Source organism: Notothenia rossii (assembly GCF_949606895.1).
Source record: "Notothenia rossii genome assembly, chromosome: 11".
In the NCBI taxonomy this organism is placed as follows: domain Eukaryota; kingdom Metazoa; phylum Chordata; class Actinopteri; order Perciformes; family Nototheniidae; genus Notothenia; species Notothenia rossii.
Genome location: NC_136910.1, coordinates 54,940,176 through 54,962,465, shown reverse-complemented (window position 1 = coordinate 54,962,465; position 22,290 = coordinate 54,940,176). Strand labels below are relative to the sequence as shown.

The 22,290-nt window shown below is 41.3% G+C and overlaps 1 protein-coding gene across 5 annotated transcripts; it reads right to left on the bottom strand.

The window, feature by feature from the left end:
- Positions 1-891: 891 nt before the first annotated feature.
- Positions 892-21,649, bottom strand: tpm2 (tropomyosin 2 (beta)). 5 transcript variants are annotated; one of them, XM_079656745.1, is made up of 9 exons: positions 21,343-21,649; positions 18,792-18,917; positions 14,667-14,800; positions 13,884-14,001; positions 11,768-11,838; positions 11,019-11,094; positions 7,110-7,172; positions 6,927-6,996; positions 892-1,566 (listed from the first exon to the last, which is right to left on the bottom strand). In XM_079656745.1, exons 1-9 carry the CDS (start codon positions 21,454-21,456, stop codon positions 1,484-1,486), a joined length of 855 nt encoding a protein of 284 aa, XP_079512871.1. In that variant the 5' UTR covers positions 21,457-21,649; the 3' UTR covers positions 892-1,483. The 5 variants fall into 5 exon arrangements, with proteins under 5 accessions (XP_079512871.1, XP_079512869.1, XP_079512870.1 ...); XM_079656743.1 differs by lacking the exon at positions 11,019-11,094 and adding an exon at positions 8,733-8,808 and having other exon boundaries at positions 21,343-21,646; XM_079656744.1 differs by lacking the exon at positions 892-1,566 and adding an exon at positions 4,145-4,788 and having other exon boundaries at positions 21,343-21,648.
- Between the last annotated feature and the right edge of the window lie 641 nt (positions 21,650-22,290).

Below are 22,290 nucleotides of genomic sequence, written 5' to 3'. Positions count from 1 at the left end.
TAGTGGTGTTACATTTATCTTAAGGGTAAGTGCTTGGCTTGCTATTCTTTTATTATCTACAATAACAACTGCTAAGGAGAGACCTTCTATGCTGCTATTTTTTAAAATAGTGAAATGTAGTTCATGTATCCGCCCTGTGATTCATATCTCCAACTATTTCATTGGTTCCTCCTTTCCCCCACGCTACACCCTTCTGCCAAGTTTCATGCAAATCAGGTTTTCTATAATTCCCAGACAAACAGTAGAAAAAAACGTAGCTCCTTGGAAGAGGTAATTACTCGGAAACAATCAATGCAACCAATGACGTGTTTGTGTGTGTTGATCATAGTTTGATAAGCGCTCTGGTGTAATGGTTTTGATTTGCTTGTTTGTGTTCTGTACTACTAACTCTGCTTTCATTTCAGACCCAGACATCCCATTATCCCATCAGTAGATTATCTCTAATTGTTGATGATCTCCACTCACCTGCTGCCCTTTCCCTCATCAGCTCACTAGTATATATACAGTTTGTCAGAATGTCTCATTTACTACTGAAGCCTGCCAGTACTTGACTTCTGCTCAAGTTGTTGACCTTGGCCTGTTTTCCCCCGAGCTCCGAGTTAGCTTAGCCTTTTACCTGGTTTACCTTGGCTTATCTTTCCGTGCTCCTTTGTCTTTTGTAACTAGACTCTGGTTGTTTTCAAACCTGCCAGGGGTTGCTTGTACTTGACAACTGTATTATAACCTTCTGGCAGAGAGGTTAGCAAACAGGAGAAGTATGACATTTCAATGACCTCATAGTGAAAGTCACAACATGTGCAATCTGATGATAAGATTATGAAACCTTCGCATTTCAGGAATTCACTCATTTTTAAAAGATATAAAACTTTTATTCAGTAAGATCAGTCAGTATTACAGCTCCCAACTCTTTATTCAATTCAGCTTTTAGCATTTAAAAACAAGTCTCACACACATTTCCTCTATTTTGGTGTATTTGGGAAATAACTCTAATGCTGACTTGCCTAAAAATGACCTAAATAACTGCCTAAAATGTGTGTTTTTTTAACATAATACAATTGTATTGCCCCAAAATTGGTAAGGAAGGTCAGATGAGAGTTAGTGTACGTATTTGACATATCTGTAACACACTTTATCAACCAATAGAAAGACAACAAATACGTTTTCAAGTGCACATCAGAAACTGTTGGGTAAAGGACAAATGTCATTTGTGTGTATGTTTTTATCATTACTTCCTTAGAACTGCTGTGTCATGTTTTGGTCAAACTCTTTTTTAAGCAACAACTTCTCTTGATGCTATTGTTTTCTATGACTTCCACGTGCACACACAACCTTTTTTATTGATGACAGGATCCTTCTGATGACCTCCAACAGTTTCTAATGCACACATTAGTTTGCATAAAGACACTTGGTAGGGGCTCCATAGATCTAGTTCTGAACCAATCGTCACATCTGATGTGGTGTGCTGGGAGCTCGGAGGAGAGCTCTATAGATTGTTGAGCTCCAGGAGGGTTTGGTCCAACACCTGGTGCATGTCCAGGTTCTCCTCTTTGGCCTGGGTCAGTTTCTCTGGAGGAGGGAACAAAGCCACACGTGAGTTTCCTGTCTGGACCTGGAGATGCGTCTTCTAAACCAACACAGTGTCAATGCATTGTTTACTGGGGTTTGCCAAAAACACAAGAAGCTCAATGTGCTGGTAATAGAGAATCTTAAGAGGAGAGGACATTTCGAGAGCACGCTGAACCTGCTTTGATTTTACTACTACGCTTTATTCTACAAAATTGACATTCTTATGATTTTCTGATGAATTCCCAGCTAGTGTGCTGGAAACAAATTGGGTCATTTAGCATTTATTATACTGGGGTTGAATGCAATGATAATTCTCATTATTGATAACATTACAATTGATAATTTAACCAGTAAGTCTATACGTACGATAAGAATAGTAAATATATCAATGGCAAAAAGTTGCATAGAGCTTAGTCTTTCAGTCATGATCCAAAACACACAATATGACATAAAAAAGAAAAGAAGATGACATCAAACATTGTTTAAAAGTTTAGTCACTTACCAAAATGGGCAAAAGGTGAAATAGAGACAATAGTTTTTAGTCCTTGTTGACTTTATCTCTAGTTACATTATGTAGATTTCCAGAAGAATCCCTTTAATACATTTCAATGGAAACAAACATTCAGTCACTTTTTAATTCAGTAAGTGAACGTATATGTTCATAAAATAGTGTGTGTGAGCTTAACTGTGTGTATTAACCTATAACGGAGCATTTCCTGTCAGCTCAGGTTTTATTTCTGCTTTTTGAAACTGTAGTATGTGCTTCTGTGTTTCATTGTTGGTGTATCAGGGGTGTCAAACTCAAGGCCCAGGGGCCAAATCCGGCCCGCATCTTCATTTAATGTGGCCCGCAAGAGCATGCAAAGAATATATTACGGTTATGCCACTTTACAGAGGCACGTTGCCCATAAACTACATGTCCCACAATGCATCTTGTTTTGTGACATGCGCACTGAAGACACTTGCAATTATTTGCTTTCAGACGTAGTTAATTATGAAGTTATTACCCTATCCGATAATAATCCAATTATAATACATTATTTTATATATATTATATATTTATATCGTCTTAAAGTACCCACCTATATATATAATACCTAGGACCAGGTGGAGGGATTATATCTCTTCGCTGGCCTGGGAGCGCCTTGGGATCCCCCAGTCAGAGCTGGTTGATGTGGCCAGGGAAAAGAAAGTTTGGGGCTCCCTGCTGGAACTGCTACCTCCGCGACCCGACCACGGATAAGCGGGAGAAGATGGATGGATGGATGGTCTTAAAGTCACAACCGGCCCTTTGAGTGCAACCATAGTGCTGATGTGGCCCGGGATGAAATTGAGTTTGACACCCCTGGTGCATCGGCTGAATATGCTTCATGAAAGGCAGGTTTTCCTACAAATAAAATCATGTTATGATCCTAAATAACTGAGTTTCTTCTTTTCTAAGGTCACATTGTTCTGTCTTACAAAATACACTTCAGTAAAAAACATCTTATTGATATTTTGTTTTGTTTTATTTATTTGAATTGTGGCAATCCAAAAGTAATGGCATGTAACCCGTTAACATTACTTTGTTTGTGATACTTAGATTAGGTTACTCATTACATATCGCTTGTTAGATGCTTTTATCCAAAGCGACTAACATACTCAATACTGTGGGCAATGCCCACAGGAGCAATTTGGGGTGAAGTGTCTCAGGGACACAACGACATGCTGACTGCAGTGGGGTTTGAACCTGAGACCCCTTGATCCCAACACCAACGCACTAACCACTGCACCACACGCCTCCCTACTCATTACATTTCTTTAGAGGTAGATAGTAATTATAACAGAATATATATTCAAAGTAACCCTCCTCATCCTGGGTAGATGGTTGGTCTGATGTCGCAGGGAACTGTACCTGAAGACAAGTGATTTGAATAACTTTATAAAAATATCCAACCGTCACACTGATGGTCTTTTTTGCAGGTCATTAAGAGGGATCATCATTACATTCATACTGTTTTATAATCGCTCAGAAACTCTAGTAACTTCAAGTAAAGGCTATTTCTGTAATTGAGAACCTTAAGTGACTTTTTCTTCAACAAATGATAATTCTCGAAGGATCATTCCTGTAACATGTCTCCACGCTTTAATGTTCAAAAAGCTCTTTATTTTCCTCATACTGTCTGTGCTGCAGCACCTCTTTTCACCCTCTGTCTGAAACCAGGGCCCAGTCTGCTCTGATTGGTTAGCTGGCCGGCTTTGTTGTGATCGATCAACTGGTTAGAGATGTCCCGCCCCTTATCCCGTAGTGTGTTTGAGCGCTAGCCAATGGAAGCGTGAATATTACATAGTGATGTAATCATGTTACAGAAGTAAACAAAGGAGTCCAATGGAGGCAGAAGGGGGGGGGTGTGGGAGAGAAACTCCCTCTGAAGGGAACTCAGACCTTTGCGGACCATTTGCATGCACTAGAACCTATACTGTATAACAGACTACAGGAAAAGGGGAAACCACAAAAAGCAGAATAGGGCATCTTCAAATATAAGAAGTAAACAAAGGCGAAAGAAGAACAGACTGGAAGAAGACAGAAAAGTCAAGAGAGCTTTAATAGATTTATTACAGAGGGGCAGGGGAAACATGGAGACTGAATAAAGAGAGGACATTAACTCAGCAGTGATTGGGTGAGCAATAACTTAACTCTCTGTACAAAGACTAGTGCAACACACATACAGATCACTGAAGGAGGGGAGGGCGGGTGGATTTGGCACATTGCATTTTTCTAGAATCTTCTAGACCGAGATACCGCTGTGGAATGGAACAAGACAACAGCAAGCAGGTGGAGAATAGTTCAGACAGGAAGTGAGAGCAAAGAAGAAGTGAGAGCAGCTATGCAGCCATGTCGTTCAGGGCCAGGTCCAGCTCCTCGCTGAGAGCCTTGCCCTTCAGCTTCTGAGCATACACTTCATCTGGAGGAGGGGACACACACAGAGACGAGGGATGGAGCAGACAGACGCACAGATTGGAAAAGAGAAGGAGGTAAAGGGACAGGAAACAGAAAAAGAAAAGAAAAAAGGAAATTAATGAACACTGAATGGAACAAGACAACAGCAAGCAGGTGGAGAAGAGTTCTGAAGTGAGAGCAAAGAGGAAGTGAGAGCAGCTACAGGGCAGTCATGTCGTTCAGGGCCAGGTCCAGCTCTTCACTGAGGGCCTTGCCCTTCAGCTTCTGAGCATACACTTCATCTGGAGGAGGGGAAACACACACAGACACACAGACACACAGACACACACACACACACACACACACACACACACAGACACAGACACACACACACACACACACACACACACACACACACACAGACACACACACAGACACACACACACACACACACAGAGACAGAGAGACACAGACACACAGACACACACACACACACACACACACACACACACACACACACACACACACACACACACACACACACACACACACAGAGAGAGAGACACACAGACACACAGACACACAGACACACACACACACACACACACACACACACACACACACACACACACAGAGAGACACACAGAGACACACAGACACACACACACAGAGACAGAAAGACACACAGAGACACACAGACACACACACACAGACACACAGACACACACACAGACACACACACACACACACACACCCACACACAGACACGCATACACACACACATAGACGAGGGATGCAGCGGACAGATGCACAGATTGGAAACAGAATGAGGTGAAGGGACAGGAAACAGAAAAAGTTGTATGAGGTATTTATCCACTTGCAATATGCAGATGTGTACATGTTTAAATCCAAATCAATCAAGTCAGCTTGAGTTATGGAGCAACGTTGATTAGTTCTTTGGTGAATTTGAACTAACCAAACATGTATGTATTATTACAATACCCACTATTTTATTCCAATGTTCAGTTTTTAATTGTACATTCTGATTTATCTTATTTCACTTGCATAAAGTAACTTATTTCTGCATATTGCTTGCACCTTGTGTCCCTTGCACCATTCTCATGCACTTTTTTATTTATTTTTAAGTCTTAAGTATAATGCATTGTATGTTTTTGAGGAGCCTGAGATTTGAAAAAACTAAGCTGCAGCAATGTTGTGACAATAAAGCCTTTAAACCTCTTTGAATGTTTGAACTGACAGACTGATCAAAGCAGCCTTAGACTGACTTAAATGAATGTTGTTGTCAAGTGAGTTTGTTGAAAGGACAGACAACAGCTTCACTTCCCCATTCACTGTCAAAACTGCAGTAAAACGGGAAGATGTTCTGAATATAGCGTACAATTAATCTGATATTGCATTTTTTTTTATGTTGGCCTAACATAAATAAACCGATACACAGCAGAACATGGCTTTGCTTCTGCTTCTCTAAACTGGGTACATGCTGACCGCAATCCACGGGAAGTGTGATTAATAACTTCCTCTGCCCAATTTAAAACATCACAACCACAGTATCCATTGAATGTCGTCACCTCAGCTGAAGCTCACTGAGGAAAAGTTATGGTTTTATCCCAGATCTCTATAGACTGGATTTCAATGCACACAAACCAAACAACTCACTCTGTGTTATTAATGAAATCTTTACATGCCAGAGACAACAGTATCACCACCATGCCCAACACTTCTAGATCTAATATTCAATTGTTAGTGACACTATTAGTTCATTCAGGTAACCCTCTGGAAGCCATGTTGGATGTCACACTTCCTGGAAACATGTGCACAGCTTGTGCTTTTCTATATCTTTGACATAGACGTCTGAAGAAAATCTGATATTTAGCTACTTTCCATCACTGGAAGTAACATTGAAACAGGTACTTGGTATGTGGTAGAGTGTGTAAGCGAACTATGCAGGGCTAGTTCATAACATAAACAATGAGAAAATAAGCTTTAAAATAATCTCTTGTGCATTTTATTTGAGATTGTTGTTCTGCATTGTGTACTTTTATAGTTCATATACTTAGCTAATAATACTAACTTTTACCAAAGTAACATGCTCAATGAAGTACTTGAAAAGGACTATCTTTACAGTGAGATATTAGTAACCTAAGTGTACTATCTACTTCCTCCAACACTGCTTAAACCACAGGCTGCAGAACTCTCACTGTGCACAGTGAGTCGATTCTCATGTTGCACAACCAGGCAGATGCATTGATTTCAACAGAAGTGATTTGGTCCTTCCGATCATCAAACACAGCAAACCCAGTTATCACTTCACTCTGAACAGCAGAAGTGGAGTTAGTGAAGCTGTCTGATACTTTCTCATTGTTCAGTGCAGCCATGTGAGTGCTGTCAGAGGCAGAGAACACAGGCGAGTGATTTATACCTTCCAAATCGTCGATGGTCTTCTCCAGCTTGGCCACAGACCGCTCTGCAAACTCTGCACGAGTCTCCGCCTGCGACACACAGCAGCACAACGTGAGATCGTGCACAAACTCACATTATGTATGAACACTTCCTGAAGTTTACAGTGAGTCATGGTTAACAGAAACAGTGACTAACAACTCACCTCTTTCAGTTTGTCACTAAGAACTTTAATTTCTTCTTCATATTTGTCCTCCTTTTGTGTATACTATAATCCAAACATAAAACAAGTCAGCAAGGCAACGTTGAAATACATTTTAACTCCAGTGATAACTACAAAAATGAGACAGCAGTGATAAATGCATGATCAATAAAGTACTTTTAAGTTATGTATAACTTTGAGAGATGGTTTGATTATCGTTAAGAAAGGCAAGTAAGATAATGATGAATAATTGTGTGTGAAGCATCAAATGAAAAAGAAACATACACAGTTTATGAAAGGCAAAGAGGGGCAAGGTCATTTCAAGCCATTTTAAAGAATTTCTGTCTAACTTATAGTATTCTAATGAAGACTGCATGCATGTGTGTGTGTGTGTGTGTGTGTGTGTGTGTGTGTGTGTGTGTGTGTGTGTGTGTGTGTGTGTGTGTGTGTGTGTGTGTGCGCACCACCATGTGTGTTTGCATTACTACTAACATTATGATGCATTCAGGTACAATCAGTAATTCTGTGTATTATATTTTATTTAATGAACCGCAAACTGGGTTAGAGAGAAAGACCTGCAGGCGCGTGTGTGTGTGTGTGTGTGTGTGTGTGTGTGTGTGTGTGTGTGTGTGTGTGTGTGTGTGTGTGTGTGTGTGTGTGTGTGTGTGTCTGTGTGTGTGTGTGTGTGTGTGTGTGTGTGTGTGTGTGTGTGTGTGTGTGTCTCTTGTCTGTGTGTGTGTGTGTGTATGTGTGTGTGTGTGTGTGTGTGTGTGTGTGTGTGTGTGTGTGTGTGTGTCTGTGTCTGTTTCTGTGTATGTGTGTGTGTGTGTGTGAGTGTGTGTGTGTGTGTGTGTGTGTGTGTGTGTGTGTGTGTGTGTATGTTGTCTGTGTGTGTGTGTGTGTGTGTGTGTGTGTGTGTGTGTGTGTGTGTGTGTGTGTGTGTGTGTGTGTGTGTGTGTGTGTATGTGTGTGTGCACCACCATGTGTGTTTGGATTACTACTAACATTATGATGCATTCAGGTACAATCAGTAATTCTGTGTATTATATTTAAATTAATGAACCGCAAACTGGGTTAGAGAGAAAGACCTGCAGGCGCGTGTGTGTGTGTGTGTGTGTGTGTTTGTTGTGTGTGTGTGTGTGTGTGTGTGTGTGTGTGTGTGTGTGTGTGTGTGTGTGTGTGTCTGTGTCTGTGTCTGTGTCTGTGTCTGTCTGTCTGTGTGTGTGTGTGTGTGTGTGTGTGTGTGTGTGTCTCTTGTCTGTGTGTGTGTGTGTGTGTGTGTGTGTGTGTGTGTGTGTGTGTGTGTGTGTGTGTGTGTGTGTGTGTGTGTGTGTGTGTGTCTGTGTCTGTGTCTGTGTGTGTGTGTGAGTGTGTGTGTGTGTGTGTGTGTGTGTGTGTGTGTGTGTGTGTGTGTGTGTATGTTGTCTGTGTGTGTGTGTGTGTGTGTGTGTGTGTGTGTGTGTGAGTGTGTGTGTGTGTGTGTGTGTGTGTGTGTGTGTGTGTGTGTGTGTGTGTGTGTGTGTGTGTGTGTGTGTGTGTGTGTGTGTGTGTGTTTGTGTGTGTGTGTTAGCTTCATGGCTTTAGTCTGGTTCTGATTGGCTGATCGGCCCCCAGCTGCTACCATACCTTCTCAGCCTGGGCTTCCAGAGACTTCAAGTTGTTGGTGACATTTTTCAACTCTTCCTCAAGGTCACCTGATTTACTGAGCAAGGTGAAAGAGGGGGAAAGCAAGAGGGGAAGAAAGAGTGAAAGGTAGGAAAGCAGGAGAGCTCAGACACTGTTTTGAAGGACCGCTACAACATTTCTCTGTCTGAAAAACGCCAGGGCGATTTAATCTAAAAAGTGCAGGCTGGCAGATTACAGTCAGAATTAAGATATAGAATAATCACAAAACAACATCTGTTGTTATTCTATATTTTCCCGTAAGTCCCATGTGCAAACCCAAACCAACAACATTAGTCTCTTAATACGTTCTGAATCCCTCCTCTATCTGTGGCACAGCCTCAGCAGTTTTGGTTCCTACTGAAAACTTAAATATTTTTTACAAGCGTAAATCAAAACTATTTTCAGTAGCGGATTTAGCCACATTTTGTTGAAAGTGAGTATTTAAGCAGCAGGATTGTGTGTGTGTGATTTAATCAAATTAAAGTGCAGTGTGTGTTCACTGTAACGGCACATGTCAGCCAGAGCAACAGATGTTTTTTTTATTAGTCAGGAAATCATTTCCTGTCCAGCGGCTGTTCCTCTTGCTGCTGTGACTCATAGCAACACTTCTTTTATAACCCTTTCTGAATAATGCAAATGAAATGAAAGTCTTCTTGAGATGTACTTTCATATAAATAAGCATCCACTACAATACCTGCTTAAATCAAATCTTTAACAATGACGACTCTGAGAGTTTACATAAAACCACAGCTGCCATGAAAATGTACGTTATATAATTTGCGAGGAACTTTTGTTTGCTAAAAACAGCCAGGGAACATTCAGTCAACAACATTTAAAAGGACCGTTCTTATCTCAACATGAACCATATAACTCTGCACTCTGGAGCAAAAGGAGCAGCAGCAATAGTCTCAACTCCGGAAAATACATCCAGGCCGTTACACTGGGGTTGTATTCAAATAAACGCCTTGAACGCTTTGCACACACTTTTACCTGTTAGAAATTAAAATCAATATTTGATGATATAAAATAGATTAAACACCAGTACTTTTATAACTGTTTTATTGTGAAAATACTTCCGGTTAGCTTACGCCTGTGGTTAAAGTTTTATTTTGAAAAGCTATTCCGGAAGAGATCTCCGAAATACCAACAGTAGCTTGACTTCAGGTTTTAGGGAAAAGTAACGATTGCAGCGTTAAAAATGTATTAAATGAAAAGTCATGAAAGAGATAAGGAGGAGAAAAGGCGTGTTTAGTTATGTATTGAATGTACAATGTCAAAATCCTCTGTTATGTGCGATATCGGACATTGGTGAAAGGAGGGCGGAAGATTACGCCACAGCCGCCATTGAAGAGGAGGAGCCAAATGAGATATATAGTGAGGTGACGGTGACGGAGCCTTGTGGGGTCTCTTCTGCTCGTGCTCGGCCGATAGGCCCGACACTGCGAGAGGGAGCTTTTCTCTTCCCTCTTCCCTCTCTCCTCACTACGTCCTGTTTGTTTGATTACCGCGCCACTTTATTAAAGTACCCATCGGAACCTTCTCAGAGACTCCATTGGTCTCCTTATTTTAAGTCTCTCTCCTGGACGTGAGGACAAGGAATATCTTAATATACCTCATTGGGATATTTTTTGGCTTTAAAAAATGGTAGTAGATCTACCGTTTTTAGAATATAGTGGTGCAGGAATGAGTCCTAAAACCCTGAAACGAGTTAGAGTTTTACCACTTCAGGTTGCTTGTTTTGAAGTTTGTATAAGATGTTTTTGGTTAGATGCCTGAACTAAGATCTGGGTCAACAAAAGCTAAAGATATGAACACGTTTTGTTCCAGACATAAAATACATGCCACTAAAACTCATTAAAGACCCCACTCACATAGAAACTGACAACTAAATGTCATCACGCCGAAGATTAGCGGCCTTCGATTATAGCCTAGCGTTAGCTTTTTTTATTTGGTGTTTGCATTTAGCTACGCTTTGACTCTGATTGGACATACACATTTTTACGTTAGCTTCATTGTGCCGCCACTTTTGAAACCTACGCCCCTAGACCTCTCGTTGTTGGTTTTGGTCTTTTCATGACAACAATATAGAATAACACCAGCCCTATCCTTCAGAGACGTTTTGGATGACATGCTTGAGTGCAGGCGAGACGGAAACACAGAAAAGGGGGAGGGGGGGGGGCTGCAGGTTTAGAGGAGCAGAAGGCTGCAGGTCAGGAGAGACCTCAGTGGAGTTTGTACAGAAAGTACCTCTTCCTCTCCGCACATCATGGACTTGTTGTTCTGGTCCATGAGTCTGAGCTCCTCCTCCAGCTCCCTCACTCGCCTGAGGGTTAGTCCAGGAGGTCGGGGGTGAGGGTGGGCAGTGGGCGGGGCAGCAGTAAAACAACAGCAAACAATCACCCATACAGGCAGTGGTGGTGTATCGGACATGCGTTACATAAAACACACACCTAGCTCTCTATGAGATTAGTGGATTCATTATATGTGATACACACACAAGGTGCTACAGTAAAATAATACTACTGCTGACACGATTGGGTGAACAATCAAAGTCGATCAATAGAAAATAAATCAACTAATAATTGCTTAATCGTTTAGGCAATGTATAAAGTGCAAACTCATGTTTATAGAAGGATTTTCTGGTTATCTCTTTTATTGTAATTATGTTTAACATAACGGAGTGTGTCAAATGAGTATGGGAACTTGTGATTGGCATTTTTCTTATTTTTTTCATTTTATAGCCCAAATGATTAATCAATTTGTTGCAAAAAGAATTAGTAGATACATCTAAAACACATCATTAATTGAAGTCCATGCAGCACTTACTATGTAACTTTCAATACAAACATTAGAGGCTTATATTGTTGTTATGTAAGCAATTCATCAATGACAAGAGAATATGTCAGACTACATGTTGCCATGGCAGTGATCACATGATCTCTACTATGGCCTCATGAATAATGCACAGTGGGTCTTGTGTCATGGTGTTGACTTACGCCTCAGCCACCTCAGCACGCTCCTCTGAGCGCTCCAGATCGCCCTCCAGGATGACCAGCTTACGGGCAACCTGCAACATGGAGCACACAGTCAGTACACACTCAGTACACACTCAGTACACAGTCAGTACACACTCAGTACACACTCAGCACACACTCAGTACACACTCAGCACACACTCAGCACACACTCAGCACACACTCAGTACACACTCAGTACACACTCAGTACACACTCAGCACACACTCAGTACACAGTCAGTACACATTCAGTACACACTCAGTACACACTCAGCACACACTCAGTACACACTCAGCACACACTCAGTACACACTCAGTACACAGTCAGTACACATTCAGTACACACTCAGCACACACTCAGCACACACTCAGTACACACTCAGCACACACTCAGTACACACTCAGTACACACTCAGCACACACTCAGTACACACTCAGCACACACTCAGTACACAGTCAGTACACATTCAGTACACACTCAGTACACACTCAGCACACACTCAGTACACACTCAGCACACACTCAGTACACAGTCAGTACACATTCAGTACACACTCAGTACACACTCAGCACACACTCAGTACACAGTCAGTACACATTCAGTACACACTCAGTACACACTCAGTACACACTCAGTACACACTCAGTACACACTCATCACACAATCAGCACACAATCTGTACACACTCAGCACACACTCACTTACAACTCAGTACACACTCAGTACACACTCAGTACACACTCAGTACACACTCATCACACAATCAGCACACAATCTGTACACACTCAGCACACACTCACTTACAACTCATCACACACTCAGTACACAGTCAGTACACACTCAGTACACACTCATCACACAATCAGCACACAATCTGTACACACTCAGCACACACTCACTTACAACTCAGCACACACTCAGTACACACTCAGTACACACTCAGTACACACTCAGCACACACTCAGTACCATAGGCATCATATTCTTCCTGTTGAACTTAAAACCTGTACTGACTTTAACTCTTTTTTGTGACTTTAACAAAAACAATTATATTAAGCAACCAGTCATGCCAACATTGATAACACTGTAAATTGAGTTTTTCCATTTTAACTGTATTGTAATATTATTTTAACTGTACTATGTATTATTTTATTGACCTGTACTTAAATAATGTTAGAGATTATTCAATGTTCTTAGTGTGTGTTGATTGTTATAACCCTAACCCTACGGACTGCAGATGGAAATTAGCTATTATCTCAAATGTGGCATAATTCATCTCTTCTCTTTTCTGAGATGAATGTATTGTGTATGCATGGTCTTTGTTGAAATAAATAAATAATAATAATGTATACTGGGGAAGACATGTCCCCACCACTTTTGGAAATGGCCAATTTTGCCCCGACCACTTTGCATTCGGATAATTTGTAAACAATGTTCTGAAAATAGCGTGCACAAAGAATTGTACACTTTGAGAAAGGTTTATTTGCACAAGAGAACTTGTACATCTCAAGGACTGTTCACATTCTTTGTTGGTGTATGTCTAGTAACCCAAGTGGTTCAATTTGGACCTGCGACACGTTTAATATTAGTAATAATTGTACAGAGAATATTAAAGCAGTAGTTGCTCCCGCTTTGCAGCAGCCTAGCATACAGCACTAAAAAGTATTGTGAAGCACGTACTGCAGTAGTGTTTCTGTAAAAAGTATTGGCACTACTTTTTCTCAGAACGTACTCAACAAACTACTTCCAACTCATGTAGCAATTACTCCATACAGCACTAAATGCTCATAGTATGTAAGGTACTATATTCAAATCAAGTCTAAGTCCCTTAAGCCAATTCTGATTTCTTAACAGTACATTCACAGAAATGTTAATGATTGTGTGTTTACTAATTTCAAGTAGACATCCCAACCTGTGACATGGTAACATTATGCTATCATAGCTGAGCGTTTTGCATATTTCGTCCCTTTTTTTGTGTTATCTTTGCATATAAACGCGATTTAAGTCCCTCATTTTTCACTTTGCTGCATCGTCAAGTCTTCATCAGAATGAGAGTGTGTTATTAGTGTGGAGTAAGGTCAAGTAAAGTCCCCCACCTCTTCATATTTGCGGTCGGCCTCCTCAGCGATGTGTTTGGCCTCCTTCAGTTGCATCTCCTGGATCTCCATTTTCTCCTCGTCTTTTGATGCTCTGTTTTCTATGACCTTCATTCCTCTGGAGGGATAAGAGCAAGCAGTCAGTCAGAAACAAAAGAGGGGTTATACTCAGCAGGCTGCCCTCGTTATCACTCTGTGCACGAGTCCATCAGGTACAGTTCAGATGGGAGTTACACTTTTTACGTTTGCTATGGACAATCTTGCACTAATGCACATTTTCCAAAGATATTGAAGTGATATTGAAATATATATACATATTTTTATATATATTTGTTTTTGTATTTGGGATTTTGGGAAACGGTATGTTCGATCTCTCTGTATGTACACACAAACTGAAAGATTGGCAATAAAGTTGACTTTGACTTTGAGTAATTGACCTTGAGCCCTTTCAACAATCCGGTAGTTGAAAAAGGGTTCCTTTACTGCTGCTACTTCTACATCTACTCTTTTAGTTTGTCTTTATCTGCGCTCCCCCCTTCCCTGTAACAATGTGAGTTTCCCTGCTGTGGGACCAAAACAAGATTTATGATTTCATGTATTACTCTTAACCGCTGGTATTTTATAATGACAACCAGACTAACATAAAGGAAACCGCAGTGATTCACCATAGTTAAGCAGATTTCAAAGACTGGGGAATTCCCCCTTATTTGTTCTTGCCCCCTCTCGCAGTTTAACTTTGCAAACTGACTCATTTAATTATCACAGTCTCATGATGATGTTCACCTCTCGCTCTCATCAGCTGCCTTCTCCGCCTCCTCCAGCTTTTGCAGAGCCGTCGCCAGTCTCTCCTGAGCGCGGTCCAACTCCTCCTCCACCAGCTGGATACGTCTGTTTAGAGAAGCCACTTCTGCCTCAGCCTGCACACACACACACACACACACACACACACACACACACACACACACACACACACACACACACACACACACACACACACACACACACACACACACACACACACACACACACACACACACACACACACACACACACACACACACACACACACACACACACACACACACACACACACACACACACACACACACACACACACACACACAGAGAAAGAGATATCTTGAGTCGCCTTATAGCTGTATTGACAATGATAACTATAGAGTTATGGAGATCTATAGAACAGCAGAAATGGTATGCATGATCAAATACTTACTTAAACATTATGCATATAACAATTCACGTTTTGCTATATCTATTTACCTCTTGCATCCTAAAGCATAAATATAGCCAGCCTCTAACACTAATTAAGATTATAGATTAAGATGAAGTCATTTTCCATATGGTTTATATGACACCAGTCTGGTCAATGTATTATCTGAAGCTGAGATAGATCAGCAACACTGACACAACACTGATCTAGACTTTTTGTAAAGTAAAGTCATCTATAAATAAATAACAATAAAGAAACAAAAAAAGCTAAATTGTTGTAAAAACAACAGGCAACCAAAAAAGGAACAGATAAATAACAACACAAATTGGATGTATTGAATAATTTAACATCTTTAGAGAGACATATTTATCAGTGTTTAGTCATTTAATGCTGCAGATTAAACATGACGTCATGACATTAACCGCTCGTCCTTTCACGTTAAATTTCGCCTATAAATGTAATTAGCCCTTTTCTACATGACGCATATTAGCCTCCAGGTAGCAGTTTGTTTTACGATATTATGTTCAACTTGAGAGAGACTCTACAGGTGAGTTGAAGGGCTCCATCATTTCCGAGGTGTGTTACCCTCGCTCTGCCCCCCCTCTCCATGTCCGCCTCGCGCTGCAGCATCTCGGCCTGCTCCTCCGCCTCGAGCGCGATCTGCTGCAGACCCTGGATCTTCCTGCGTACCGCGTCCATGGAGGCTAAGGTCGCCATGATGTGTGTGTGTGTGTGTGTGTGTGTTTGTGTGTGTTTTTGAACACACACTCTCTACCTGCTTCTTCTCACAGGTGTCACGGCGTTTCCCTGGCAACGGCGTCAGTACGCGAGGGTTTTTCTGGTTACAACTTCAAAATAAAGCGATTCAAGTTAAGTATCTTATTTTGAAATGACACTTTGCGCACGAATCGGTATGAATAAAATAATTTAAATATTATATTTGCTCAAATTTCACTGATTAATATGTTTGGCTTTCAAATAAACTAAAAGTAAAATGTCTCGTTTAGTGTAATAGCCCATTTCAGAATGTTCATCAGAGTGATGGGTTGTGTGCTGTGGATAAACTGATCCTGTGTCTGGTAGTTTTGGCCCACAGTGCTCTGCAGCGCCACCCAGAGGGGAGAAGCTGGACAAGCAGGTGTCGAACTGTTTGTTGACAGTGATACAGAGAACAGACTGGATTAACAAATAAAATCAAAATCATTGGATTATAATTATTGACCTTAATATGTCGCAGTTGGTAAAGATGGAGGTCATTAAAACTAATTTATAAACTACTAGACACCCTGGGGTCCTTGAGGGATTTCCAGAGGTTCTCACAAAACATTGATAAGATGCAATATAATGCTCTCGTGTCAGTCTGATTTCGGGAAAAAGTACAATATCCTTCTGAGATGTTGAGTGATAGATTAGAAAAAAGCTTAAAATGGAAATACACAAGTAAAGTACAAGTACCTCCAATACTTCATTACAGTACATAAGTTAAGTAAATGTACTTTACAACAATGGTACCCTCGTTTGCTGCACTTTACCCATACTATTGTAACTTGCAATTAACTGTGTTCTGCTTGTATATGGTCCTAATTCATTTTTGAAAGTTAATTTAAATAGTGTTATGCTTGAGAGTAACTGAGACATTGCTGACTGTGAATGTTCTCTGACTTCATCACTAAATCCTCTCCCATCGTGCCTGCTGCTGCTGCGTTCACCCAGTGTGTGTAAACCTGATGTCCTGAGGCATGAGTGAAGCAGCAGAAGAATAAACAAGGCCTGCATTGCTTCAATTCTTTTCCATCTTTGGTCACATCACGGTAACCTCGTCACTCTTTCCGCACCGCTCTGAACTATAACTGGTCATAAATGCTGTGACTCGTAATGGATAGTGATGTCGTTGCTATGCTGATTTATTATTACCGATCGAGTCAGGGGAGAAAGTTAAATAAAGTGGATATACATAGAAATAGATAGCAATAGGTACGAGATAGTACCTTAAAGGTCAAAGGATAAAAATGGATTCTGATAGTTTGAATTCGAGGATCTTATTGGGGTCAGCCCAAGATTCCCCGTTTGTTAACTTGCAGTGTTTTAATCGGGTCACTAGCTGCTCTTATCAGGGTTATTTAATGCAGAATGATGCAGCAGTCGGTGAAGTCTGAGAGCATTTTTGTTACTTGAACAATGTTTAATACAGACAAGCCTTTTCAAATAATGAAAGATCAGTGATAGTACGTACGAGGCGTCAGCAGTCTGGGTTTGACAAATCATTTCGTAGTCTTTTTAGTGTGAAATCCCCTCTTTGTGTTTCACTAAACAGTGTTTAACCACAGTGGAAGTACAATCGGTAAAAAAATTGTGGGCTAATAAACGCTGCAATTTGGGCTATATTACCTTTAGATTAGCTTTTTATACTAAAGTGCACTGCAGGAAAAGTTGAGACAAGATACACTTTTGTCCTGAACAAATAGGTGTTAGTTTCCCGAACGTGTGATTCTTATTTTATTTACTAACCTGTGTCTCTAATAAATATGTGTTGTAAATGTTATTAAACTGTGTTTTTTAAGTAGCCTATGTTGTCTTACTCACCTGACTTGTAATCCTACTAACTTGTGTTTTTTTTACTTACCTGTTTTTATGAATAACCTGTTCTTTTATAACCTGTTTTTTGTACTAACCTGTTTTACCAACCTTTTGATTTGTTACTAACCAGTGTTTTTTTTGTTAATGTTGCTCTGCGTTGGCACCAACATCCGTTCTTACTGTCCCTGTTTGTGAGATTGTTTAGTATACCAATAGTACTGGTATAATAAGTACATATATCCAGGCCCGTCCCTCTCTACAGGCCGATCATGCAGACTGCGCGGGGCCTCATCTTGCGGAGGGGGCCTCAACTGAGCCGAAAGTGCGGCACAATTAGTGTGGAGCGAAACAGAGGGCCTCATCATATCACTTGGCGTGGGGCCTCATGTTGGCCAGGGACGGCCCTGCATATATCTCTCTCTTTCTCCATAAAAGCCCCCCATGAGTGTCAGAGCGGCAGCAGCTTCTGCAGGCTGATACCGAGCGAGGACTCCAGAAACCAAATCCTCTCCGCTAAGCTCCTCAGATCTGTTAGAATAGATGGCATCGCCTGGAGGTGCTGACAGGCTTTATGATATGTTGGTTGAATCTGATACTCCCCCTGACAGAGTTAACACAGCCTCTCCTGCTGCTGTCAGCGGCCAGAAGCTTTCTGCCGGAGCTGATGGTGATGCTTTGGAGATTTAGCACCACCATCTTTAAGTCGTGCTCCTGAAGGTCAACATTAAACAGGATCTGATTACTGAACGTGAGATGTGGGACTTTGACGGACAGTAACAAACTGCTCTGGGCATATTTTGAAACACAGGAGTAGCGTAGGCTTAGCAGTGTGGGTTTATAGCTCATTTTGACTGATGGGCTACATTTATAACGGGGTAGTAATTCAAGTTAAGCAGCTACTTGTTTGCACCGCCCGAAGGAAACAGCACATGAAGTCAACAACACCTGTGCTGCTGTGTGTCTGTCTGTGTCTTTGTGTGTGTGTGTGTGTTGGGGGGGGGGGGCTTAGATGTGACCGGGCAGAGTACAATAGGTTAATGTGGTCTTTATATAGTCGGCCCTCTGCAGTAATGTGACCCGAGGCATCAGCTCCCTTCACTCACATCTGTTGCCTTCTTCTCCGCCTGCTCCAGCTTCTCCTGGGCATCCTTCAGCGACTCCGAGTATTTGTCCAGCTCATCCTCCACTCCTTTCAGCTTCTTCTGCAGACCCAGCAGCTCCTCCTCCAGCTACACACACACACACACACACACACACACACACACACACACACACACACACACACACACACACACACACACACACACACACACACACACACACACACACACACACACACACACACACACACACACACACACACACACACACACACACACACACACACACACACACACACACACCGAACATGTCAATCCAATGCAAAAGGTACAAAGTAAAAGCATGCAGCAGGTCTAGAGACATTGTTTTGTTTTTTTTCAAACATTTTTTACCTTGAAACAAATGTCATCCAAATGTATTTACTTTTGAAGATGACTGTGTGTTTGAACATTTACTTTTTCAGGACTGCATAACTGTATTCTATATTTACAGTTCCCACAGGATCATTCCTAATGCTTTTGACCTGCCGACCTTTCCTTTAACACAGAGGAACGCTCATCACACAAAGCAACCATGGGCAATGCCTAATTGAGGGGATGATGTCATTGTTTCCAAAACACTCCTTTTATTTCGTCTTAAAGAATCGGCACTTTTAGAAGATATTTGAAAGTATCTCTGTTTTAGTGACCCGTTTGTGAGTGGAGCAGCGCCCAAGGTAAGATTTAAAAATACACCTTTGAACAAGGCCTTGAAATGGCAGTTAACCACAGGCATGCCACGTATGACGTCTAAACATTCCCGCCAATAAATCACATACAGAAAACTCATATGAATGACAGGAAACCTAATACCAATCATACACAGGACGTTTTAAATTCTACCAGGCTTATGACTCTGGCATTTAATTATTTGGGAACTCTAATGATGATATTGAACCCCGTGTTTTAATCGATGACCTCATAACCGAAATTATGAAGCCAACAGGTGGATTGCTCTTTTCCCTTTCGGACCACAGGCTTTTGTTACCCAATGACTCGTATGCAAAGATTGTTTCCATTTGCAACAGCAGCTTGGAGAACTATAAAAAGCCAATTGTAAATGACAGTGAAGTGGGCCGAGCGCAATGTGCCCCGGGAACAAATGTCCTCTCCGGATCACTTCTCCTCCGGCCCGCAGCCATGTAAGGCCTCTCAGTCACAAATAGACCGGACGCTCCTGATCCCACAGTCCACATTGTGGCAAACCGACAGCCTTGACTGTCTTTCTGTGAGGACCAACAATTCAAAGAAGGTGGGGGTCTTTAGAGGGGCCACAGAAATAGACATGCCGGTATTTAATGCTCCTCGGCAGAGAGGAGTGATTGTGTGAGCTGGGATCCCCCGAGGCCACGGGCTATGTGGACAGTTGCGTGGTGGAATGATTGCCATCTATTTTTTTCACATGCTGGTAAATGACACCGTGGAGCTGCACCCTAACACATACAATAATATCACTGTGTGTTTTAGATTAAACTATAAACCCAGATGTATTTCTAACTGCTGGAAACCCTACATTAAATTGTGAAGCTTTCCACACTTTGCTCATATGTTCCATGACATGTTCCCCATCACCACATCCAGTCTGTGAGGCTGATGGGCTGGGAGAGGATTGAGTGAGCTGCGTGACCTCATTCATGGCCATGGGTATGAAAGGAAGATCTTGACCCTTGAACCCATCTTTTAGTACTCCTTAAAATGGTTCCTATCAGCTATTCGACAACTTTAGAGCCATTATAATTACATGTAACTGCAATAAGACCATTGAAAAAGGAATGAAGACAGTATCTTACAGCTGTGCAGTGATGTGGAGAAACTTTAACAGCCCTATGTTGGGAAATTAAACTTACAGAATTTCAATTAAAATGAACAATTGATTGAGGGTTGAGTCAATAGAGTAAACAAATGAACATTTAACACGAGGTTTATACTGGTGCACACTAACTCTCACGAGTATGTAATTGTCCCAGGACGCCCCTCGAGATAAAGTTGATATTTAATGAAAAATGACTAAATTAATTTACTTCATTACACCACTTGTAATGTGCTATGAATTATTTCAATATCATTATTCATATAAAGTACAATTTCTCTATACTCAGCTTTGGTTTGGTTTAAAGTTTAATTTGAAATGGCACCATTGAAAGCCACTGATAGTGTGACTAATATCAGACGGTGGATGTTGAATAACTTTTTGATGAAATACACACACCTGATCTGAACTTGATCAAATCTGTGAGATATGGTGTTTGCATTTAGGAGACAATAACGTTTCGTCTTTTGTCTGTTTTCTTGCTCAACATTGTTCTCATCTTGCTATTATTTTATACATGGTATGTTTCTTAAAACGTTTTTTTAACATTTCTCGATAATACACTTTTTATTTGACCAGATTTAGAATCAAAAGTACCGGAAAAGAACTGAATAAAGTTATAAGCCGTCTGCCTGTGCTTTGATCTAAATGCATTATGGTCTGTACTGTGAGTAGAGGGAGCGCTGGTCATCTGGGGGTCTCTACCTGTTTGCATTTGTCCTCTGCTCCCTTCTTGTCCCCCTCAGCCTGCTCTGCCCGGTCTATCGCGTTCTCCTTATCCAGCTTCAGCATCTGCATCTTCTTCTTGATGGCCTCCATGGTTGCTCCGGTCGTGTGTCTGACAGCAGCGGGAAAATAGGGCAGTAAATCCGGACAGAGATGGACACAGAGACGGAGACTGCGGCACAGGGAAGGAGGTGGACAGGAGCGCGCTTGCAGCTAGTGTGAGCAGCTCAAGAAGAGTTGAGGATGGAATACCAGCTGCACGAGCCACACAATTTCCCCCAGTGAGCATCCGCACGAGGACTCTGTCCATATTTAGGCACCTAGAGTTGTCTGGCGCGCGCGCGCGCGCGCGCGTGTGTGTGTGTGTGTGTGTGTGTGTGTGTGTGTGTGTAAATCACAGGCAGGTGGGTCAGCTCTCCACCTGAGACAGAACTCTTAAACAACTCTTGTCTGGATAAAAAGTAGCCTATGAGATCATGTGAATCAATTATGTTTGATATTTTTCTTCATAATCAGCGATATTCAGACTTTTTTCATGATACTGTTTTGATATCAAATGACAAAATCTCGTATACTGTATTTAATTACTGGTACTTGTAGGCTACTGCACTTGAGTATTAGTTAATTATCTTAATCGGTAAAGGAACTATCATTTTAAGATAAGAGTAGGAGTAAAAATGAAAAATTTGGCTTCTAAAAAGGTAGTAGCAATATTATAAGTAAAAATTACTCAGGTAAAGTATTTACAGTACTTAAGTACAGTACTTGAGTACATTTACTTTATTGTCTGCTCCGAGTTATGAGAACCCTGGATCTCCAGGGGACTCAAAAACCCCTCTTGTGTGGCTGCCACAAAATGTTATTCTGAAGCACAATAAAGTGGTGCAGTGATGACGTGGAAGTAACCATCACAAGGAGTCCCTCGAC